The sequence below is a fragment of the Acinonyx jubatus genome, chromosome C1, assembly GCF_027475565.1.
Source record: "Acinonyx jubatus isolate Ajub_Pintada_27869175 chromosome C1, VMU_Ajub_asm_v1.0, whole genome shotgun sequence".
Classification (NCBI taxonomy): domain Eukaryota; kingdom Metazoa; phylum Chordata; class Mammalia; order Carnivora; family Felidae; genus Acinonyx; species Acinonyx jubatus.
The window spans coordinates 19,055,649-19,081,108 of NC_069381.1; the positions used below are offsets into that span (position 1 = coordinate 19,055,649).

At 43.2% G+C, this 25,460-nt stretch overlaps 2 protein-coding genes across 7 annotated transcripts in view; one reads left to right on the forward strand and one right to left on the reverse strand.

The window, feature by feature from the left end:
• Nucleotides 1-18,632, forward strand: MTFR1L (mitochondrial fission regulator 1 like). Of its 2 annotated transcripts, none has more exons than XM_027060031.2 (7): nt 1-141; nt 3,185-3,328; nt 3,840-3,944; nt 6,700-6,809; nt 7,029-7,240; nt 8,447-8,768; nt 17,199-18,632. In XM_027060031.2, exons 2-7 carry the CDS (start codon nt 3,305-3,307, stop codon nt 17,302-17,304), a joined length of 879 nt encoding a protein of 292 aa, XP_026915832.1. In that variant the 5' UTR covers nt 1-141; nt 3,185-3,304; the 3' UTR covers nt 17,305-18,632. The 2 variants fall into 2 exon arrangements, with proteins under 2 accessions (XP_026915832.1, XP_026915831.1); XM_027060030.2 differs by having other exon boundaries at nt 26-170.
• Nucleotides 18,311-25,460, reverse strand: part of AUNIP (aurora kinase A and ninein interacting protein) — a 22,855-nt gene continuing 15,705 nt past the window's right edge. For 4 of the 5 annotated variants that reach the window (XM_053209256.1, XM_053209263.1, XM_053209261.1 and 1 more), the window contains exons 2-4: nt 21,638-21,776; nt 19,339-20,163; nt 18,311-18,557 (exon numbers count right to left, since the gene is read on the reverse strand). In XM_053209256.1, the coding sequence (XP_053065231.1) occupies nt 18,418-18,557; nt 19,339-20,163; nt 21,638-21,776 (1,104 nt within the window). In that variant the 3' untranslated portion in view covers nt 18,311-18,417. Of the gene's footprint in view, nt 18,558-18,635; nt 18,739-19,338; nt 20,164-21,637; nt 21,777-25,460 lie in introns of those variants that run through there. The other variant, XM_027060025.2, reaches the window with a different exon arrangement.

Sequence of the window (25,460 nt, forward strand, 5' to 3'; positions counted from 1 at the left end):
GCCCTGAGTAGGGTCCGCCTGATGAGGGCGCGCGAGGTCGCGGCCCGGTGCGCAGCCGCAGAGGATCACTTCCGGGGGCGGATCGGCGGAAGTGAGGGCGGTTGAGGCTGCGCGGCCGGCTGTGGTAGGAGGGGCCGTAAGGTGAGTGAGTCCCGGAGCCGGAGTCTGAGGTAAGACTAGGTCCGAGTGCCGCTCGGGAGGCGGGAGCGCGGCCTCCCGGCCCGACTGTCAACGCAGTCTAGTGTCAGGCGTTGTGCGGAGCCCGCGGCTCCTGCTCCCGCGCCAGTTCTCGCGGGAGCCCATGTTGTCGGCCTAGCTTGGCTGGGAGTGGGAGGACTCAATGCCCGTCTTCGATGGCTGAGCTATTGCAGAGGCTCCTTAGGCGGCCGGGCTACTTCGGCCGCCTCGCTTCTTCTGGGACCCGAGGGCCGCCAGGGCTGGTAGCGAGAGCTTGGCCGACCTTGGCCCCATGGGGTCGGGACGTTGCGGGGGAGGGGAGGCGTGTCCCGAGCGAGCTCCCCGCAGCGGCTCCCCCAGCGCAGCCACTTAGGGCCCACGCGGACTGTAGCTCGGCGGGGCGCCCGGTACCGGGGTGACGAGAGCAGGCTCTGCTCTGGAGGAGCCCCGAGCCTCCTGCGGGAGAGCGTGTGTGGACAGGCAATGACAGCGGCCCGGAGAGGGGTCGTGGGAGCGCGGAGGTGCTGAGAACCAACCAGCGTTGCCGGCGAACCGGGGGAAGTCTAGCCGAAGACCCTTGGGACGAGGAGGGGGTGAAGGCCAAGCCCGTGTTCTTGTTCGTTCCCGAACAAACGTCGAAGTGCCCACTGCGGACGAGGCAGGCACTGTGCTGTGCCTGGGGAAGGTTCTGCCCTTCGGCAGACAGCACGTTACACGGGGACCTCATTACTGTTGTGAAAGGACTCCGAAGGAAACGTGGGGTGCTGGGGGGGGGGGAGGCGATGCGTGATCTGAGCCCTGAAGAATGATGAGCTTGGTGAAGAAGGTGCTGGCGTTTCCAGCGGAGGGAATAGTGCTGTGAGGCGGCCAGCGTGGCTGGAGGGTTAGGGGAACGCAAGCGGGGTGGCTGTCAAGTGCGCGAGGGCCCAACTGTAGGCCTTGGGGTTTTGTCTAGTGAGGTTGGGCGCGATTGTGGAGAGCCCCGCAGGCCATTCTGTGTAGATGTGATCCTGTTGGTTATAGCAAGCCGGGGGTGAGCTAAACATAGGAGGAATGTGTCCTAGAAAGATCTCTCTGGCTGTTGTGTTAGGCCCAACTGAGTCTTTGGAAGTAAGTTTGGAGAGGAAGTGGCTCTAGTGCCTAGAGTGGGAAACAACAGGGAACCACTGTTCCGTGGAACCTGTGGCAGCACTGACATTCACCAGAGCCTGGCACAGCGGGACTTTGATAAAGGCTTGAGCTGTATGGAGTTGAGCCCATGCAGAAAGTAGCAGGATCTAGACCAGACTTGAAGTGCTTTCTTCTGGTGTGCCCACCGAGTGACCTTAGACAGTTCCTTTCCTCTCTTCAGCCTCCTTTCCCCGTGTGTATCATAAAGTGAGTGATAGATAATTCCCCTCCCACAGGTGAAAGAAATCCTGCAAGGGAGGTTTCAGTCCACTCCCCGTTCAGACCCTGCCTCCCAGTGACTTCTCACCTGAGCATTCCCAGCCCTCACGACCACGTTTACCTTCTGTGCTCCTCTTTACGCCCCTCTCAACTTCCTGTCTTGGACCTGTGCTTTGTGGCTGTTTTTCATCCCTTCCTACCCCCTCTGAACTCACCATGAGGTTGCGGGGCCAGGAGCCTGAATTCACCTGGCCACCTGTTAACTGTACCTTTCTTAAGCAGCGATATTCAGCCTTTGCTAGAATTATGTATTCAGGTCCCATTTCTCTTCCCCATTGTGAGTTCTGTGAGAGCATGGGTGTGTCTTACTCCTTCCAAAGCCCCTACAGGGCCTGGCACAGAGTGGGTATTGTTAGTGTCTGATGAACAAGGGAATGAGTCCATCGATTGCATCTGCTCACCGTCAGGAGCAGCTGTGACCCCATCCGTCTGTGTCTTGTTTTAACAGTTCATTAAGTACTTTAAAATCCTGTTTCACTCATTGATCCTTAAGATAATCTAGGTGGCAGCTGTTCTTGTCCCCTTTACATCTGGAAAAGCCAACCCTCAGAAAGGTTATATGGCCTGCCTGAGGCTAAAAGACATGTAGATAGCTAAGCAGGATGAACATTTGGATCTTTTCCCTGTAGCTCAGTAGATTCAGATTGGCAAGAGCTGGCTGTTCATTCTCCATTTGTCTGTTTTACATCTCCCCCTTGCCAGGACCCAGCAGTGCTAGGCTTGGTGGCACGTGCTGGGCTTTTACATCCCTTCTTTAAGAATGATTGCTGGGTTTGGATGGTACCTACAATTTGGCTTTGTAACTACCAAAGGAATCCCTTTTTTTTTTTTTTTAATGTTTGAGAGAGGAAGAGAATGAGTGAGGAAGGGGCAGAGAGAGAGAGGGAGACAGAATCCCAAGCAGGCCTGTCTGGCACCATCAGCACAGAGCCCAATGTGGGGCTTGAAATGTTGAACTGTGAGACCGTGACCTGAGCTGAAATCGAGTGAGATGCTTAACTGACTGAGCCACCCAGGCACCCCCCAAAAGAGGTCTATTTACATCTTTACCAGTACAGTCAAACCTTGAATTGCGATTAACTTGTTCTGCAAGTGTTCCGCAAGACGAGCAATCATTTCTAATAAATTTTAACTTGATAAATGCGTGATGTCTTGTAATATTGGTAATATGTGACACCGAACATCACATGATCGCAACTGAGCCAATGGTTCTTGAAATTTGCTTTGATATATAAGTGCTTTGGGTTACAAGCATGTTTCCAGAACGAAGTATGCTCGCAAACCAAGGTTTTACTGTATTGCCTCAGGAAAGCTCCCAGAGTTGGCCAAGCTCATGGGACGAGTCTGGAACAGAACCTTTAAGGGTCTGTATTTGGAGCCATTGTTGGGTGAAAGCAGTCTCTTGGGCTGTTTTTCTCAAACCCTGTGAAACATCAGAGCATACCAAGGTTTCTGACTTGATACTTCTATCTTGGTATAAGTCATGGCTCTCAGGACCTGGTTTTTGTGGGACTTGTGTGCTGGCTATCGAGTACCCACTGTGGGGATTGTTTCACAGGAAGAGAAATCTGGTGTTCCTTAGGATGGCCTGATATGAAGGAGTCACGCCTCCAGCCTCCCCGAGCCCCCAGAGCTGCCCCGCAGCTGCCTTGTCCTTCAAGCGCAGGAGCCGGTTGAAATGTCGGCAATGGAAGCCAATGTGGTAAGGGGCATTCCCAGGGCAGGGCTGTGGTGGGGAAGAGTTGAGCCCTGGGCCTGCTGAAGTTCTGTAGGAAATTCTGAGACTCTCCAGTTAATTTTTCCTTCCCCTGGAGGTGACCCTTCCACATACGCCCACCTCCCGCCCTCCCACAGATAAAGCCAACTCTCGTCTTTGAGGCAGTTAAGGAGCCAGCGTGTTTCTGCTTTTCGGTGCAGAGGAAAAGGAAGGAAGCCTACATGATCCCTACACCCAGCTAATTCCTCACCCCCCTTCACTGATCCTCCCAGCATTGGCAGTGCCTTGGCAACAGCAATATCCCCTTAAGTGGCTGGCCAAGGTGAAGACTAGCAACTGGGGAACCTGCCCGAACTCATATTGAGACTTGACTAACCCCCACACTGCACCGTGTCCCTGGGATTGGGGACTTCAGTCTCTCTGCTAAAGGAGAGGGGAGTAGGATGGGAGAGTAGTTAGACCCATCTCTGAGATTCCTTGTCACTCTCTGCTTTAGACCATCCCAATCTGGCAAAACAAGCCACATGGAGCTGCTCGCAGTGTAGTGAGAAGAATTGGGACCAACCTGCCCCTGAAGCCATGTCCCCGGGCATCCTTCCAGGTAAGTGTACTGGAAGGGCAGGGTAAGTAGAGGCTCAGAGACTGTGGCAGGATGGTGCTACTTCTGTGCCCCAGACTCCTTGGTGTTGCTAAGGCAGGTTGCCTTCCTGATCACTTTTTCATTTTGTCAAGAAATAGTACATACAATGGATACTGGTCACTGTGCCTTCCTGATTGCACATGAAACTATGACCACAACTGTCAGACTTCCAATCTGTTTATAAATGAATAATCTTGCATTTTTTAAATATATATATTTCTTACCGTTTATTCATTTTTTGATAGAGACAGAGAGTGAGTGGGGGAGGGGCAGAGAGGGAGGGAGACAGAATCTGAAGCAAGCTCCAGGCTTCTGAACTAACAGCACAGAGCCTGACACGGGGTTCGAACTCACGGACCATGAGATAATGACCTGAGCTGAAGTCGGACGCTTAACCAGCTGAACCACCCAGGTACCCCTAATCTTTGATGCCACTGGGGCCTTTAGCACCCACTCTGCAGCAGATTCTTCCCTAGCCCATCTCTGAGATGTACCCCCCCCAACCCCCGCTTCTGCAGTGGAAAGCTAAGTAGCATTCTTTAGACCCAGCTACCTCCCTCCTCTAAGAACTAATGGTTAAGTACCAGCTCCTGGCTAGGTGCTTAAGGTATATACATTTGGGGAACTGAGGCACAAGTACTTAAACATTCTGCCTACGCAGATGTGACAAATATTTCTCTGAAAAGATATGGGTCCAGGTGGAAACAGAAATGAAGGAGGTGAGTTTCTGTATCAGATGCTGAGCTGTGAAATCTGTAGCTCATTTTGGAGTCAGAAGTGGTGTCAGGGATAGTATTAGAGGCAAGAATGGAGTTAGAAGTGTGTGGTATGAGTGGCTGTCCTGTGACCCAGATTGCCAGTTATCCAGAACTGCCTAAAGGGTATGGGCAGGATGTGGTCCTAGCTGCCTGAAGCATCAGAAACAAAGGGAAGCACAGCTAGGGAATGTAGGGACTCAGTGGATGTTGCCCCCACACTTGGCTATAACCTCTTCAGTCCTTTGGCCAGATGCTGCTGGGCAGGAACAATCAAGGGCACAGGCTCCCACAGAGCAGGAGTATGGCATGAGTAGTAGGAGTAATACTAGCTAACATTTACTGAGCACATACTGTGTGCCAGGCACTGTGCTAAGTACTTTATAGACGTTAATTCATTTAATTGTCAATAGTGGAGCAGCACTCTGGAAAGGAAAACAAATGGAGGCTTCCCCTAAGTGGCCCATCTTAACAGTAACTTCTGGGTCAGTGGAAGTCCTTTTCTGTGTAACCTTAGAGCATCACATCACTCCTGTGAGATCCAGGTTCCCTATCTAAAAGCTGGAGCTATCAATTCCTGATCTACCTGCCAATTTGTAGCAGAAACATCTGAATTTAACTCCTGTATAGATGGGTTTTTGAGAAATTATTCCTGGATTTGGTTGTAAATTCCTTTAAGGGAATCTTGCTGATTTATTTTTTAAATTTACCCATTACCCATACAAAATATTATGGAAAATAAAAAAGGAGAAAGGAAAATAAATTACATGTAATCATATAATAACTATTAATGTTTTGGTGTAGTTCTGTTCCATCCTTTCATAGGTGCATGTTCTTTCACTTTGATATATTCAAAGCATGACAGAATCCTCCTAACCTCCTAATCCACTCAGCCTTGTCTGTTCCCTGGTTGTTGTTCACTGGGTTGAGGGGATATTTTAAGGAATCCTCTTATCCTTTTGGTATAATCATTTCTTGTTATTTAAATCTAAATATTCAAATTACCAAGTTTGCTTAACACAATGTTGCTATAACAGTGTAGATCCCAGTTAGCTACAGAGGTGTTATAAGGAGCTAGCCAGGAGAAACTTCCTGTTGATAACAAACAAGACTGTTGTCCTTCCACCTGTATTCTCCCAGCCAGAGAAAGCAAGATGCTCTTAGTGGCCATTTCTGTTAAAAGGCAACTCTGGCCAGTCCCACTGAAGACTCCTTTGCTCTAACTAGGGGCAGCGAATGTTTTCTTTAAAAGACCAAATAGTAAATATTTTAATGTGTGGGCCATAAATAACTACTGTTACAATTACTCACTTCTGCAGTTGCAGCTTAAAAGATGTCACAGACAATACATAAATGAATGGGTATGAACTTTTCCAATAAAACTTTGTATGTAAAAACAGTTCCCAGGGCGCCTGGGTGGCTCAGTCAGTGTCTGACTCTTGGTTTCTGCTCAGGTCATGATCTCATGGTTTATGAGTTTAAGCCCCGCATTGGGCTCTGTGCTGGCGGTGTGGAACCTGCTTGGGGTTCTCTGCCTCCCTGTCTCTCAAAAATAAAACATTTAAAACAAAAAACCAGATCCCAGTCCTACCCTAGGCTGCCATGTTTTGCTTGGAAGATAGAACAGACTCAAAACTGGTCTCTTCACTCACTCATGCATATTCCACACAGCAACCAGAGTAATCTTTTAAAATCTGATTCTTACTTAAAATCCTCCAGTGGCTCTTATTCACTTTCCAGCCTCTTGCAAATCACCCTCCACCCGTAGCTCTGTCCAGTTGTGCTGAGCTATTTGTAATCCCACAAACTTTCTTCTGACCTTTTATTCAAATTGTTTCCAGGAAGCCATCCTGGTACCCAGGACTGAATTAGGTGCCCCCCCCCCCCATATGTTTTGCAGTCTTTGATAGTCTCCTCATGATTTCAGTAATTGTTTTTTGATGACTTTTGCTTCCCTGTAGACCCTGCCCAACATCTCTGACCTGTGTCTGAGGGATGTACCCCCAGTCCCTACTCTGGCTGACATCGCCTGGATTGCTGCGGATGAAGAGGAGACATATGCCCGGGTCAGGTAGCTGAGGCAGTAGCTGGTCTGCTGGGAATAGGGAGGGAGCTTCTTTCCAGATGAGGTGGCAGGCAGTAGGGAGAGTGTTCAAGAGGGGCCGAGGGCAACAAAAGCTGTGGGCTCTGAACCTGGCTGTGTTACTCTTGTAGCAACGAGTGAAGGAACTTTAGAAGGGGTGCAGTGGCTGGCTGTCTCTGCTGACATACTTGTCTTTCCCTGGTCCAGGAGTGACACACGGCCCCTGAGGCATACCTGGAAGCCCAGCCCTCTGATTGTCATGCAGCGTAATGCCTCAGTGCCCAACCTGCGTGGGTCTGAGGAGAGGCTCCTGGCCTTGAAGAAGCCAGCCCTGCCAGCCCTAAGCCGCACCACAGAGCTGCAGGATGAGTTGAGCCACCTGCGCAGCCAGATTGCTAAGATAGTGGCAGCCGATGCAGGTAGGAGCCCCTGAGTCAGGGCCAGAATATAGCAGGCGGTTCCTTTTACCCTGGCTCTTGGTACAGGATAAGGGTAGGAAAATGATGGTCCATGATTCAGGAGGACATAGGCCCAAAACTCTGGGGCTGTTCTGAGGCCTGACTAGCCTCTGGTACTCCTTGGATGGTTTCCATTGGCCATTTGGGGCTGACTGGTTTGGTTAGGAACAAAACCTTCACTTTACCTGTGACCTCAGGCAGATTCCCTCCCTTGGCCACAAAAATCAATACCCTCATCCAAGTGTCTTTAACATCACATATTCCGTGAGCCCTCCAGCAGCTTTCATTTTTAATGAGAGATAAGCATTCCCCACCATTGAGAGAGCTATCCCCTTTAAGCACTTAGCTTCCGTTTCCTTGTTCTACCAGAGACCACCTCTCCATCCCTCCATCTGTCTGTAAGGCAGAACCGCTGGAAATAGACGGGAGTCTGTCTTGACCTAGTGCATGAAACATCAACATGTGGATCTCGCCCCAGTTGCCCAGGGTTTATCCTCCTGTTCCTTCCATCCTCACTTTTCTGGTCCTTGTTGACTTAAGGTTTGGGAGCTATGACTTCATCTGTTGGTACAACACATGAAAATCATATGGCATTTATATAGAGGAATTATACTTGAGTTTTTCATTTATATGTTGTCTACATTTTTGTCATCCAAGAGACAAGCTGAAGTAGTTGATGAAAAATGAAACTTAAAAATCTTTTTGTTTTGGAAATTCTCCCTTAAGATTTGAGAAACTAGGAGGACTGTCACCATTCTGTTTTTGCTACTTCTTCCAGTCACTCAGAAGCACTAGCCCAGTTAGAGAAAGGACAAATTCTGACTTTGGTTCTGTTACTGTTGCTTTGGTCGAAATAGGGCTGTCACTCCATAGCCCACTGCAGAATGGGAGGGAGATTTTAGGTGCCTAAGCCTTTACGGGGTGGATTCTTCCACCCTCCCAGAACACTGGAAGAACTCAGTGCTTCTGTATCTTCTTTAGATCCTGAGAGGGGAGGGTAGTGGAGGAATCCTCCACTGGCTTACACGGACTCTCCCGGGCTCTCCCAGAAGGTCACGGTGTCAGCCCAGGAAATGAGTGTTGTTGGTAGGCAGTGCTTGTGGGGAGAAGATATTACTGCTGTGTTCTAGCCCAATGTCCATCCATGCCTATTGTTTTCTCTTTCAGCTTCGGCTTCATTAACGCCAGATTTCTTATCTCCAGGAAGTTCAAATGTCTCTTCTCCCTTACCTTGTTTTGGATCCTCATTCCACTCTACAACTTCCTTTGTCATTAGTGACATCACCGAGGAGACCGAGGTAGAGGTCCCTGAGCTTCCATCAGTCCCCCTGCTTTGTTCTGCCAGCCCTGAATGTTGCAAACCAGAACACAAGGCTACCTGCAGCTCGTCTGAAGAGGATGACTGTGTTTCTCTGTCCAAGGCCAGCAGCTTTGCAGATATGATGGGGATCCTGAAGGACTTCCACAGGATGAAACAGAGCCAAGATCTGTAAGTATTTCATAAGGAGCTCTGGTAATGTATTTACTGTTTAAGTCATTTTGGCTAGTGGTCTAGTAGAAACTTACATAGTAAGTCCTCAGTAGTGGCTATAATTTACTCCATTCACAAAACTAGCTTGTTTGCTTAATAACACCCCAGGCTCTGGTTTGAGGAAAGAGCAACATTTTACATTTGGTTGGGTGATCTAACTCAATCATTGGTAGAGATTTATCTAATCCAACTTCTGTCCCCCAGAGGGGCTTCACCACTTTAGTTCTTGCTGGTGACAAGTGTCCCCATGCCCCACCCCTCAAAATAGGGTTGCATAATAATTATTTTAGTATCTCAAACTGGGTTTTTGATAGATGGGAGAATTCCAAAATGTCCCCTGGGGCACCTGGGTGGCTGAGTTGGTTAAGTGTCAATTCTTGATTTCGGCTCATGATCTCACAGTGTTGGGATAGAGCCCTATGTTGGGTTCTGTGCTGACAACACAGAGCCTGCTTGGGATTTTCGCTCTGCCCTTTCCCCCACTCACGCTGTCTCTCTCAAATAAACATTAAAAAATATACAGTGGTCCCTTCTTATACAAGCCAACTGGATTAGCCATTTGAAACTTATGAACTTGGCTGCCCATCAGAATTTGTTAAAAATACACCTTTAAACTTGCTAAAGCAGAACCTCCAAGGAATGGAGCCCTAGGTATTTTAAGTGGGGGTGGGAAGGAGTTTAGGAAATACCTACCTTGAGAAATTCACCTCGCAGAGGAAGCCCTAGAGCTCCAGCCAGAGGGACTCACTACCTTGCAGTGTTTCTCCAAGTGTAGTCTGAGCTACCTTCGTGGGATGCACCAGAGAAGCTTGTTCACATGCAGGTTCCTGAGCACTGAAACACTGAAGTTCAACATCCAGACCCCAAAGGCTGGAGTGTGCAGCTATTTGTAAATGCAGATAAAAAAGCTCTTTTGGGGGCTGGGACATGAAGTTTGTCTCCTGAGTTGGAGTTCTTGTTGAAGGGAAGGTTACTCACCTTGGTATGTCTGGCCCCCAATTACTTGTAAAGGCTGACTGACTCCCTCATTGCTTCCTGGATAGTCAATCCTTTAGGGAAGTCATTTTTAACCTCCCTTCTTGGGGCCTAGGCTGGTTGGTCATACCCACAGTTCCTAGATCTCCTGCATTCCCAAATTCAGCTCCTGCTTCCTTTAAGCTGATCTATGCCTTTTTCTTCTGGTCAATGTTTTATAGAATGACTCTCAAACTTTCTGTTACTTGCCTCTTCACCATATTAGATCCAAACTCCTTCTCCCACTTATTTAATAGAAAGAACTGAATTGATAACTAAAAATGAGAAAGCCCCATCAGCAAAGATTCAGAAATGTGACAGATTGATGTTAACCCTTACACCTAGTAAAATGACTTCATAAGGACATGTGTAATTTAAAGCACCTATTTTCTAGGTATCTAGGACACTCTTTTATGATGTATCAGGTATTCAAACCTACCCCAATCTGGAGTTGATTCTGTTCCCATGGCTCCCTTATGATGTGAATACTTTACTGTGAATTCTAGATCTCTTGTAAAAACCTCAGGGAAGGGGCATTTGGGTGGCTCAGTCAGTTAAGTGTCTGACGTCGGTTCAAGTCATGATCTCACAGTTTGTGAGTTCAACCCCGCACTGGGCTCTGCACAGTCAGCTTCAGATCCTCCGTCTCCCTCTCTTTCTGCCCTCTCTCCAATATAAAAATAAACATTAAACAAAACCTCAGTGATAACAGACGTAGGATACTTACCCGATAAAAAGTTCAAAATGGTCATAAAGATGTAAAACTGGGAAGAAGATGGGGAGAAGAATGGATGAACACAGAACTTCAACAAAAAGATAGAAAATATATGAAAAATACAAGTCATGGAGCTGATGAACACAATAACTGAACTGAATGAAAACACGAGAGGGGTTCACCAGCAGACTAGACGGAACAGAAGAAAGGGTAAGTGAACTCAAACACAAAGCAATAGAATATCTCCAATCAGAGCAGCAAGTAGGAGGAAAAAAAAAAAGTGAAGATAGATTAAGGAACTTAAAGGGGCAACATCAAATGGATTAACATTCTCATTGTAGGGCTCCCAGAAGGAGAGAGACAGAAATCTTATTGAAAAAAGAATGGCTGAAAATGCCCCTTAATGTGGGAAAGGAAACAGACGTCTAGATCCAGGAGGCCTGGAGAGTTCCAAATAAGATGAACTCAAAGAGACCCTAAAAGCAGCAAGAAAAAAATAACTTGTTTTGTAAAAAGGAACCCCCCCATAAGACTCTCAGTACATTTTCCAACACTTTGCAGCCCAGGAGGGAATGAAAGTGTATTCAAAATGCTAAAAGAAAAATTCCAAACAAGCAAAGTTATCATTCAGAATTAATTTCCCAGACAGTTAAAGGAGTTTATCACCACTAAATCGGCCTTAAAAGAAATGTTAAAATGACCTCTTTAGGCTGAAAAAAGCACTAATCAGAAACACATATAAAAGAGCAAATCTCACTGGAGAGATAAATGTAATAAAAATAGTGGATTAATCACTTGTTAAGGTTAAAAACACAAAAGTAAAACAACAAAGACCTAAAAAAAACAAAAGTAAAAACGTAACTGATTATAATAGTTAAGGGATATGCAAGAAAAAATGGTGAAATGTGATCTCAAAAATGGGGAGGGGGAGTAAAAATGTTGAGCTTTAGAATGCGATCAAACAAGTTGGCAACTGTTTTATCAATTTAAAATAGACTTATGGATAGGAGTTCTACTTAAGGCTCATCTTAACTACAAAACAAAAACGTAAATATACACTAGATAAAAAGGAATATAAGCATACCACTAGAGAGTTTCATCAAACCACAAAGGAAGAGAGCAAGACAAGAAAGGTACAGAGAACTACAGAAACAGTCAGAAAACAATAAAATGGCAAGTACATACTTACCAATAACTTTTTTTTTAATGTTTATTCTTGAGAGAGACAGAGTGTGAACAGGGGAGGGCCAGAGAGAGAGGCACAGAATCTGAAGCAGGATCCAGGCTCCAAGCTGTTAGCACAGAGCCCGATGTGGGGCTCAAACTCACAAACCACGAGATCATGACCTGAGCCGAGGTCGGATGCTTAACCAAGCCACCTAAGCACCCCAATAATTATACCCAATAATGTAAACAGACTAAATATGCCAGTCAAAAAACAGTGGCTAAATGGGGCAGCTGGCTAGCTTAGTTGGGAGAGCATGCAACTCTTGATCTTGGGGTCATGAGGTTGAGCCCCATGCTGGGTGTAGAGATTAAATGAATGAATAAATAAAAACTTTTAATGTTTATGCTTAGGAGAGAGAGAAAGAGGAGGGGAGAAGCAGAGAGAGGGAGACAGAGGATCTGAATTGGGCTCTGTGCTGACAGCAAAGAACCGATGTGAGGCTCGAACACACATACCATGAGATCATGCCCTGAAGTTGGACACTTAACTCACTGAGCCACCCAGGTGCCCCAAAAAGGACTAAAATCTTAAGGAAAAAAAAAAAAAAAGGCTATGGCTAAATGGATTAAAAAACAAAACCTAAGTGCTGCCTACAAGAGACTCTTTTAGATGTAGGAACACACAGATGGAAAGTGAAGAGATAGAAAAAGATACTCCATACAAATGGAAACCAAAAGAAAGCTGGGGTAGCTGTAACTTAGAAAAAAATTGACTTCCAAACAAAGATTGTAGTAAGAAACAAAAGGGGTTATATAATGATAAAGGGGTCAATCCACCAAGAGGATATAATATTTGTAAATACTTATGAACCCAATATAAGAGCATCTATATGTATAAATAAATATTGACAGACATGAAGAGAGACAGCCATACAATAGTAGTAGGGGACGTTAATACCCAACTTGCATCAATGGATAGATCATCCAGGCAGAAAATAAGAAAACATCAGCCTTATGTGATGTTAGACCGGACAGACTTTACAGATATATACAGAACATCCCATCTAAAAGCAATGGAATGTACACTCTCAAGTGTACATGGAACATTTTCCAGGATAGATCATATGGTAGGCCACAAAACAAAGAGGACTGAAATCCTACCAAGCATCTTTTCCAGCTCCAGTGATAAGAAACTAGGTATCAGTGGCAGCTCTTTCTGCCCATGGGTTCTGTCCCGTGCTTTAATAAAACCACCTTATTTGCTAAAAAATAAATAAACTAGAAATCAGTTACACAAAGAAAACTGGAAAATTCACAGATATGTGGAGATTAAACAACATCTATGAAACAACTTGAGAATCAAAGTAGAAACCAAAAGAGAAATAAAAAAATACCTTGACACAAACAGAATGGAAATATACCAAAGTTTATGAGATGTAACAAAAGCAGTTCTGACGAGGTTCACAGCAATAGTGCCTATCAAGAAGCAAAATTCCCAAATAACTTTATACCTTAAGGAACCAGGAAAAAGAATAAATGAAACCCAAAGTTAGTAGAAGGAAGGAAATAACAAAGATTAGAGCAGAAATAAATGAAAGACTAAAAAGCAATAGAAAAGATGAAAGTAAGAGGTTGTCCTTTGAAAAGATAAAAAATTGACAAACCTCTAGCCAGAATCACCAAGAAAAGGACTCAAAATCAGAAATAAAAGAGATTACAACTAATACCACAGATGTACAAAGGATGAGACTACTATGAAAAATTATGTGCCAACAGTGGACAACCTAGAAGAAATGGGTGAATTCCTAGAAGCATACAATCTACCAAGACCGAATCATGAAGAAATAGAAAATCTGAACAGATTGATTACTAATAAAGAGATTAAACCAGTAATCAAAAACCTCCCAATGAAAAAAATCTAAGACCAGATGACTTCACTGGGTGAATTCTACCAAACATTCAAAGAAGAATATCAATTCTCAAACTCTTCCAAAAAACAGAAGAGGAAGGAACTCTTTCAAACTCACTTTACAAGGCCAGCATTATCCTTACACCAAAACAAGGACACCAGAAGAAAATACAACTATAGGCCAATATTCCTGAACACAGATGCAAAAATCCTCAACAAAATATTAGCTAACTGAATTCAACAATACCTTAAAAGGATCATACACCATGATCAAGTGGGATTTATTCAGGGGATTCAAGGATAGTCTAATATCTGCACATCAGTGTGGTAAACCACATTAAGAAAACCAAGGATAAAAGTCCTATGTTCATTTCACAAGATGCAGAAAAACCTCTCAAGAAAAGTCAACATCCAGTTGTGATAAAAACTCTCAACAAAGCAGGTATAGAAGGATCATACCTCAACATTTAAATAAAGTCCAGAAATGACAAGCCCACAGCTAACATCACACTGAACAGTAAAAGCTGAAAGCTTTTCCTCTAAGATCAGAACAAGAAAAAAATGCCCACTCACCACTTTGTCCTAGCCAGAGCAATCAGGTGAGAATAAGAAAACCTATCCAAACTGGAAAGGAAGAAGAACTGTCACTATTTGCAGATAATACACAGAATACCTTCAAGACTCAAAAACAAAATGGTTAGAAGAATTCAGTAATTTGCAGGATACAAAATCAGTAAGTAAAAATCTGTTATTTCTATACGTTAATAACAGACTACCTGAGAAATTTAAAAAAACAATCCCATTTACAACTGCATCAAAAAGAATAGAATACCAAGGATTAATTTTAACCAAGGAGGTGAAAACTACAAGATATCAAGGAAAGAAATTAAAGGAGACCCAAATAAATAGATATTGGGAGAAATTAAAGAAGATACAAATAAATATATATTCAGAGAATTAATATTGGTAAAATATCCATACTACCCAAAGCAGTCTACAGATTAATGCAATTGCTATAAAAATTCCAATGGCATTCTGCACAGAACTAGAACAAAGAATCCTAAAATTTGATTTGGAACCCCAAAGACCCCAAATAGCCAAAGCAATCTTGAGAAAGAAGAAGCTGAAGGCATCACACTCCCTGATTTCAAGCTCTATTACAAAGCTATAGTAAATAAAACAGTATGATATTGGCATAAAAACAGAAACAGTTCAATGGAGCAGAACAGAGCCCATAAATAAACTCACACATATATGGTCACTTTACAACAAAGGATCCAGGAACATACAGTGGGGAAAAGACAGTCTCTTCCATAAATGGTGCTGGGAAAACTGGATAGCCACATACAAACAAATGAAACTCAACCACTGTCTTAACACCACATGCAAAACTTAACTCAAAATGTATTAAAGACTTGAATGTAAGACCTGAAACCATAAAACTCCTAGAAGAAAACACAGGCATGTGGACGTAGGACATAGGTTATGGCAATGATCTTTTCAACTGGACACCAAAAGTAAAAGCAAAAATAAACAAATGGGGCTGTATCAAAAAAGCTTCTGCACAACAAAGGAAACCATCAGCAAAATGAAAGGGCAGACTATTGAATGTGAGAAAATATTTGCAAATCATATATCCGATAAGGGTTAATATCCAAAATATATGAAGAACTACAACTTAATAGCAAAAAACAAATAAAAAGACCAAAAACCCAGTCTGATTAAAAAATAGGCAGAGGGGATGCCTTGCTGACTCAGTCGGTGGGTTGTGACTTCGAGCCCCAGGCTGGGTGTAGAGATTACTTACTTTACTGAATGAATGAATGAATGAATGAATGACAGAGAACTGCAATAGACATGTTTCCAAAGACATACAGATGACCAATAGGCACATGAATAGATGCTGAACATCACTAATCATCAGGGAAATGCAAATCAAAACCACAATGTACCTCACACCTGTTAGAATGGCCATTATCAAAAAAATAAATAAGTGTTGGCAAGGATGTGGAGAAAAGGAAACCCTTGTGACTGAGTAGGAATGTAAACTGGTGCATACACCATGAGAAACAGTATGGAGGTTAGTCAAAAAAATTAAATAGAACTACCATATGATCCAGCAGTTCTACTTCTGGTATTATCAGAAAACAAAAACACTTAAGATGTATGCACCCCCATATTCACTGCAACATTATTTACAAAAAGCAATATAGGGAAACAGCCTATCATCAATGGATGAGTGGATAAAGAAATTGTGGTACAGATACACAATGCACTATTATTAAGCCATTAAGAAAGAATGACGTCTTGCTATATCCAGCAATATGATGCCTTGAGGTCATTTATGCTAAGTGAAACAAGCCAGACTGAGACAGAAAAATACTGTATGATAGCTTATATGTGAGTCTAAATTAAAAAATAAAACACAGGGGCGCTTGGGTGGCTCAGTCGGTTAAGCGTCCGACTTCAGCTCAGGTCACGATCTCGCGGTCCGTGAGTTCGAGCCCCGCGTCAGGCTCTGGGCTGACAGCTCAGAGCCTGGAGCCTGCTTCCGATTCTGTGTCTCCCTCTCTCTCTGCTCCTCCCCCGTTCATGCTCTGTCTCTCTGTCTCAAAAATAAACGTAAAAAAAATAAATAAATAAATAAATAAAACACAAAAAACAAGCCTATAGATACAAAGAACAGACTAGTGCCTGCCAGAGACTGCAGTGGAGATGGGAGAACTAGGTGAAAGGTGTCAAAAGGTAAAAAAACAAAACAAAAACAAAAACAAAAAACCTTTTTAATTAAAAAAGACAATTGTGGTGTGTCTGGGCGGTTCAGTCAGTTAAGCCTCTGACTCTTGATTTCAGTTCAGGTCATGATCCCAGACTCAGGGATCAAACCCTGCATCAAGCTCTGTGCTGATTGTGGAGCCTGCTTAAGATTCTCTCCCCCCCACCCCCGCCGCCCCTCTCCCCTGCTCACATTCACATGCGCATGCACTCTGAATAAATTTAAAAAGATTATACCTATAGCTGACAATGTATTATATGCTTAGAAAGTTGTTAAGAGCATAGATCTCTTGTTAAGTGTTCTTTCCAATTAAAAAAAAAAAATCTAAGAGCTCCCCTGATGAACAGATAGGGTAGTAGGAAATCTTCAGCACACCTTTTCTGTAGAACTAATAAAAGAATAGCCAAGAGTCAAGAATCCCTTCCCCTGCAGAAATGCTACAAAGAAAAGACACCAAAAGGTGGGAGAAGCTTAGCGATCATAGACCAGCTCTACCAGGTTGATAGTCCTTTACTTTGCCCACATTCTATAGCCATTTCAGGAAATAGTAAAGCATTCTAGTTAAGAAACCAGCTAGCTTGGTTTTGGATTCTGGATTTGCTACTTACTAGCTGAGTATCTAGTGACTGGCAAAACTGTATAATCCTGTGTGTGCTTCAGTTTCCTCATCTGAAAAAAAGGATTTTAATAGCACCAACTTTGTACGATTGTTGTGAGGACTGAATGAGATAACGTATTCAAAGACACAGAACACTACCTGAGACAGAGCAAGTACTTAATAAATCTAAGTTATGATTTTGTCTGTAGGAGCCGGAGTTTACTAAAGGAGGAAGACCCTGCCGTCCTAATCTCTGAGGTCCTAAGGAGGAAGTTTGCCCTGAAGGAAGAAGATATTAGTAGAAAGGGAAACTGACAGAACTCAGCTCTGCAAATTCAGTCTCATGCTCCTGGAATTCCTTCAATAGCTGCCTTCCTCACCACAGACCTTTCTGCCTCACAGTTAGAAATCTTTTTGCAAAGGTCTTGCGGAAATCTAGAGCTTGGACTGAAAGAGAAAAGTTGGATTATGCTTCCTTTGCTTCAAACCTTAGCAGAAGCTAAGGCATGTTTTGCACTGAGACACTTGTTACAGGTAAATGCATAGGTTGGAATGTCTCAGTCTAAAGGATGAGATAGAAGTTTGGCTTTTCCTGCCTCTGTGTGAAAATCAGTTCTAAGTGAATGGCTTACTACTTCACTGCATTAGACCCCATAACTGGTCTCACCGGACACTTTGTGCCCAGCTATCACTCTCAGCGGCTTCCTTGTAGCAGAGCAGGGCTGAGGGGAGGGGGGCTGTATTTGTATGTGTTGACAGGGCAAGGAAAATCTTATGCTGCTCCATCATAAATGGACACCAGTGCCCAGCAACCCCCCTCTCCTCCTTCCCAGTCCAATACCTAGATATAGAGGGTCACACCTCTGGACCAGCTGACACTTGGGCTGCTGCTGGGAAGCCTGGGCTGCTTTTTTCTTAAATATATTTTGTAATACTCTACAACCAGATCTACCCTCCCAGGCCCTGGGCCCTCACGGGTTCCACTGATTGAAAATGCTTTCTCTTCCGTGGACTTTAGTTTAAGCCTAGTAGGAAAGAGAAATGGGGAGGAGAGAAGAGTACCATCCTTCTTCCAGGCCCTTGACTGCTCCTTTGCGTTGGGCCAAGGTTTGTACCTACCACACCATGCATGACTCAGACGCCCTCGGGTCCCTTTCTCTACGGTATGTATCCTGTGTGTGTGTGGGTTGAAGCACTACCTGACATTAAATGAAGGATATGGAGAGATACTGCACCTGCTCTTTGTCTCTGGGTTGTGACCCCTTGCATCCCCCATGGGTATAGGATTCCTGTTAATTTTAAGGTATGTGAAGTTTCGTAAAAAGAGGCTTCCCCTCTTTTCTTATAAAGTCCTGCCTATATAAAAACAAAAAAAACACTTCTGTAGGGAGCCTCTTGTCCCCTTCTGTAGGGATTTTACCCAAACTCTTAAAGTAGTTCCATCTTACAGCTTGCACACTTGCCCCCTAGGGGCTGTTTGAGCCTCTTAAGGTAGCGTACCTGCAACATGGGAAACTGCCACCTGGTGGATAACATCTCGGCTAGAACACAGGTGTTCAGGTGAGACCCTGGCAGTGACAGAGCATATATTATTAAAAAGTTGCTTTTCCAGAAATAAAGTGGTAATGTTTTAATTACCATCAGAGTCAGCTTATAGAGTCATTTATTTGGATTCGTAGTTTTACAAAGGGAGTTCCCTCATACCTTGTAGAAGAGTGGTATCACATCTAGATTGTTATATAGCTCAGGCTATTTTAAGGGAGATGTTTAAACACAGAAGAAGTCTTTAAAATGCTGTAAAATCCCCACAAAAATAAGTAGAAAGCAGAATGATGGTGGTTTTTTTTAAATCTCTCTATCCTCTCTGACCCCATACATCTGGGCCCAGGAGATTTGCCTTATCACCTCAAAAAGGTGTCAGGAATAATGGTCCCATGGTTGAGTGGGTAAGCTAACAGCCAGAGATTAGAAGAACACCCATCCGTAAGAAGCGCTGTTCCAGTCAGGCATCTGAAAGGGCACAGAGGTGGCTCTGCAGGCTGAGTAGGGACTCTTTAGTGGAGGGATAAGTACCTGCCCTGCCTCCTCATTGCTCATCAGAGACTCGCACAAGTTTACCAGCCACCTCTTCCTCAGGGAAAGGCACCATCATACCCCCTCAACAAGTGGCCCCATTTGCTTTATTTACACCAAGAAAATGCTCAATTATAACGTCATCCCTTGCCTCCCTCCCACCCACACTCCCAACCCCCCACCCCAATATTTTCCTACAGCTCTGTCATTTCGAGGTACTTTTAGAACAAAACCGTCATAAAGACATTTAGACTTGATGCCTGATAACCTGATTACCTTCTGAGTCCTGGGTAAAGAGCAAATCAGGCTGCAGATTTAACTGAGTGGGCGTCTCCTGGCACTGAGCCCAACGGCTGCTAGAAAACTGCCCTAAGCCCTGATTCTGGTTGTTGGTTACATCTTGGAAAGGAGCTCTAGAGTTGTGGGCAATGACTCGCTGGCCCTGAGAATCCTCAGTAAAAAGCTGACTCCAAGAGTCCTTGTCATTCTTTTCACTGTCCCAAGAAAATAGAGGGATAGGACAAGGGCTTTGTTTCACTGAGTGTGTGTTTTCCCCATTCCAGGAATCCCTGTATGTTTGAAAGAGGATCGGGGTCTGTCTGGTTTCTTTTGCAGACACCTTTTCTAATGGCGTCTTGTCCAAGGGCTCATGGCCCTTGCCCCGAGGTGGTTTAATGGGTCTCTCCACACCCTGATAGTTCTTTTTCTTAGATCCATGAAGCCGTTCCCTTTTCCAGGAAGAGTCTTTCTCTTCCTCCTTTTGGTCCAGTGAGCGAGAACCTTCCAAGTTCTTGGTGAAGGAACAAGATGGAGAGGCTTTAGTCTTTCCAGCACAGACTAAGGTGTCAGGCTGGAGCAAAGACAGCACAGTCAAAAATGGTGTTCCCATTCTGTGGTGGCCAGAATCCTGGAGGGGCTGTGGAGAAAGTCCGGCTTCCTGGGTGTCTGCAGGGGTTGAAGTGGCTAATGGGGGTGCCATGCAATCATCCCCTAAGCCCTGGATCAAATGGTCTAGCTGGGTTACATCATTCTTAGACTCTTTGTTGGTCTGACTTTCTATAGGAGATGAAACATTCCTCTGGTCACCACCAGTTGTCCTTCCTAGTAAGACAGACATGAGCAAATATTACTCTGCAGGAAAACTCTGCCCTGAGCAGGATTTAGCTGGGTTTTTTTAAAATCAGTATCAGCTACCACCACTACCTAGTGCAGGGGTCTCAGACTTGTCACACACCTTTATAGCTGGTCTTCCTGCTTTTAATCTCTACTTTCTCCAAAATGATTTTTCTAAAACACAGTCCTCATACTCTGCTGCTCAAATATATGGATGCTTCCAGTGATCTGCCTAACAGAGTCAAACATGCTAGTTATGCTCAGATCACACAGCCTACTTTTCTGGCTGCGTTTTCATATGTGGGGTTTGTCTAACAGGGCACATCAACTTTGCTTTTGTTTTTTATTTAACACGGTTTCTGCTAAACAGTGATTTTGGCTAAATATATCGTCCTTTGAGAAGTATGTGAAACAGTTTTCACCGGTGACAACTGCACTGGTGACAGTGCAAAGAACATTAAATGCCCCACTCTGCAAACATTTCATGGGAAAGGGAGTAAAGACCATCAGGATGCTAAGTCAACCAGTAGGAAGGACAATAAAAAGGAACTGCTAATGTTCAGCCTGTCCCTTTGATCAGGCATGGAATGGATCCTGTTCTGCCTTGATGAATTACATGGAATCCTCCCGCCCATTATACCAAGATCTAATTACAAACAAAGCTGAATGATTTCCTCTTCCTCCAACAGGAATCATAGGGCAGAAACCATGTTTTGTGAAAGATTTCTCAACGTTGCCTAAGAATTCAACAGATTATAGAACATGCCAGAATTTTGAAATAGGAAGCATCCTTGAAGAAAATTAGCCCTTGTTACTTAGAGCAAAAAGTTGCTTATTTTAAGTTCTTGTTTGGGGCAGGAAGAGTGAATTTAAGATTTATGCAATGCAATCCTGGGAATCAAAAGACTTAAAGCTCTCCCAGCACCCTTCATCTGGCAGACACCCTGCTCTGTAAGCCCCAGCCTGCTCTGAGGTAGCATATCCTCTGAAAAGGGACACGTAAGCGAAGAACTACCAAAGGATGATGAGACACAAGCAACTTTATGCCAACCTTTCTAACAAAAACACATCTTTGACTAATTTGAGAAGCTTTATACAGAAACACCTACTATTAAATAATCTTAGACTGTTCACTGTGGCCAATCCAAGACCTAACTAATGGCAGGTCAGCTCCCCTGCACACCCCAACTCCCAAAGTATACCTTTCTCCTCACCGCTCTGTCAGGAAGTACAAATATTTAATATTAGACTGAGTGAACCAGAAAGAAAATGTTTGTAAAAGCACGTATATATTGCTTTGCAGAAGGGGAGGTTTTGTTGTGTTTTATAACACAACCTCTTCTAATAAGTCACTAAGTTTAACACAAAGCACTAGTGTCACCACTTCTCATAAACGATGCAGCAGAGGAGAGTGCATGCATTCCTTTCTGCTCCCTGGGTATTCCCAGGCGGGTCACCATACCTGGCTGCAAGGTGAAGAAGGAAGCGATGCTGGTCTGCCGAATGCCTGCAGGTGCAATTCTTTGAGTAAAGGAAATCTTAGCCTTTTTTTCTCCAGGAAAAAGTGTTAGCATTTTGGTGTTTGGCTTCATTACATGTGTCTGAGAAGGGGGAGAAAAAGAACAATAAAACCTATTAATATCAAAACAGGTGCCAGATGGGAGAGATTCAACAAACACCAGTGATCCTCACAGAACCCTACTGGACCCTTTGGACTCCACCCTATCCTAGTCTCTGGGTAGTTTTTGCTGTGTACATCATCATCTACCATTTCCTGCCATACTGATGGTATTTTTCTCAGCAAATCACATATTCCAACTATAGCCCAATCTTTCTGCTTCCCCACGGAAATCAGGCTGACTAAACAGGATTTGTTGAAGTGATTTCAGGGATGACACTCTCTCTTATATTTAAAGATAATGATTCTACATTAGCAGCAGTGGACACATACCTAGTGGTTTTCAAATAGCCACATATGGTTAAGAGCACGGCTCCACAGTCACACAGCTTGGGTTCAAATCAATCCCAATTCTGCCACCGCTACTTATTAACTGTGTGATGTTCTTCAAGTTGTTTAATCTAGGTCTCATTCTCGTGTGTGAAATGGGGACAGTAAAGTACCTATCCCATAGGGCTGTTAGGAGGATTTGGTGAGTCAATTCACATAAAAGGCTTACACACAGTTCCTGGGATTCATACTAATTGGTTATTACTAGAAGGAAAAGCAATGAAACAGCTAGTCTTACACACTTTCAGCCCCTTTATACTTTACAGTATGAATTAGAAGATGTACCATAGAGATTTGGGAAGTTTTCCAACTAACTATAAATCTAACCTCATCTTTATTTAGTGTGATTTGGTTTTGTTTCGACTTGCTGGTTAAGAAATGCCTGAGAAGTAACCTGAGAACGGGGCTATACTCAATTCAGTTTGGTGTGAAAACCAAAGAAGAAATGGCATTTGCCAACATTCATGCTACAAATTGGAGATAGGTCTGAAACTTGAACCCAAATTATTAATTCTAGCCAAAGCTGACTTCATTTTTACATTTGGAAACTAAAATGTACTTTAACTGGTGAAAAAAGAAGGAACTCCTTGATATAAAACTCATACTTTGACTTGCAGTACTGGCTTGGAACTTTCCCTTCCACTACACAAAACTAGAAAACTGGATAAGATACATAACACAACTGATTTTAGACGGTGGACAACAGGTATTGCATTGGATTGTGAGCCCTGAGAGAAGAAAAACAAATGAGGTGAGCCCTATGATGACCCTAGCTTTCTTCCTGGAATCACCTGTCGATTAATTAAATATATGGAGACTGGAATTTGGAGAAACTGAGGTGGCCACTCCTCCTCTTAAGTTGTGAAGTCCCCCACCTTGAACTTCGGAAGAATTTTGTGACTGACCAATAAAGTATGATAGAAATAACACTACATGGTTTACAAAACTAGGTCATAAAAATGTCATGCACTTCTGTCTTGCTTTCCTGAAATGCTCAGTCTTGGAACCTGGCCGCCATGCTATGAGGAAGCCCAAGTAGGCACATCACTCTCTAAATGTTATGAGACACATCCTAGATATGGGAAATAGTGAGACAGAATGCAAACAAGTATTTTAGCACCTATATGCTAGGGACTGGGAATATAATGATGCACAAAAATATACAGACTGTTTCTGCCCTGGTAAAGCTTACAGCTTATGGGGGAAAAAAAGACTAATAATATACAGTTATTTAAATGACTTACAAGAATGCCAAGTCCTGCATACACCATAGAAATACAAAGGATTGTAAGAATATTATGAAAAATTATACGCCAACAAATCAGACAACCTAGAAGAAATGGATAAATTCCTAGAAACCTATAACCTCCCAAAACTGAATCAGGAAGAAGTAGAAAATTTGAACAGATGGATTACCGCAATGAATTGAATCAGTAATCAAAAAACTCCCAACAAACAAAAGTCCAGGACCAGACAGCTTCACAGGTAAATTCTACCAAACACTTAAAGGAGAGTTAATACCTATTCTTCTCAAATGATTCCCAAAAATTGAAGAGGAAGGAAAACTTCCAAATTCATTCTATGAAGCCAGCATTATCCTGTTATCAAAACCAGATAAAGGCACTACTACAAAAGGAGACAACTATAGGCCAATATCTCTGATAAACACAGATGCATATAAATCCTCAACAAAATATTAGCAAACCAAATCCAACAAGACACTTAAAAAAAATCATTCACCACAATCAAGTGGGATTTATTCCTGGGATACAGGGTGGTTCAATATTCACACATCAATCAATATGATATATATCACATCAAAAAGAAAAAGGATAAAAACGATATGATAATTTCAATGGGGTGCCTGGGTGGCTTAGTGGGTTAAGTGTCCGACTCTTGATTTCGGCTCAGGTCACGATCTTGTGGTTCGTGAGTTTTGAGCCTGCATTGGACTCTGTGCTGATGGTGCAGTCTGCTTGGGATTCTCTCTCTCCCTCTCTCTCTTCCCCTCCCCTGCTCATGCTGTCTGTTTCTCTCAAAATAAACTTTAAAACAAAATGATTTCAATATATGCAGAAAAAGCATTTGACAAAGTACCACATGTATTCATTATAAAAACTCTCAACAAGGTAGGTTTAGAGAAAACATACCTCAACATGATAAAGACCATATGAAAAACCCACAGCTAACATCATGCTCAATGGTGAAAGTTTAAACTGACAGCTTTTCCCCTAAGATCAGGAACAAGACAAGTGTCCACTCTTACCACTTTTATTCAACATAGTATTGGAAGTCCTAGCTTCAAAAATCAGACAAAAAAAAAAAAAAAAAGAATAAATGGCATCCAAATTGGTAAAGAAGAAATAAAACTTTCACTATTGGCAGGTGACATGATACTATATATAGAAAACCCTAAGGACCCCACCAAAAAAACCAGTACAACTGATGAATGATTTCAGTAAGGTTACAGGATACAAAATCAATGTACAGGATGCAAAATCAATGTGCAAAATCCGTTGCATTTCTACACACTAATAATGAAGCAGCAGAAAGAGAAATTAAGAAAACAATCCCATTTACAACTGCACCAAAAATAATAAAATACCTAAGAATAAACGACCAAGGAGGTGAAAGACCTGTACTCTCAAAACTATAAAACACTGATGGGGGCACATGGGTGGCTCAGTTGGTTAAGGTTAAGCATCTGACTCTGGGTTTCAACTCAGGTCATGATCTTATGATTCGTGAGTTCGAGCCCCCTGTCAGGCTCTGCGCTGACAGTGCAGAGACTGCTTGAGATTCTCTCTCTCTCTCCCTCTCTCTCTGCCCTTGCCCTGCTCATGCTCTCTCTAAAGAAATAAATAAACGTAAACAAAACAAAACAAAAAAAACAACACTGATGAAATAAATTAAAGATGACACAAACAAATGAAAAAAATATTCCATGCTCATAGATTAGAGGGACAAATATTGATAAAATGTCCATACTACCCAAAGCAATCTAAATATTTAACGCAATTCCTATCAAAATACCAACAATATTTTTCCACAGAACTAAAACAAACAATCCTAAAATTTGTACAGAACCACAAAAGACCCTGAATACCCAAAGCAATCTTGAAAAAGAAAAACAGAGCTGGAGGTATCACAGTTCCAGATTTCAAGTTATATACAAAGCTGCAGTAATCAAAACAGCATGGTACGGGCACAAATATAGACACACAGATCAACAGAATGAAACAGAAAGCCCAGAAATAAATCCACAATTATATAGTCA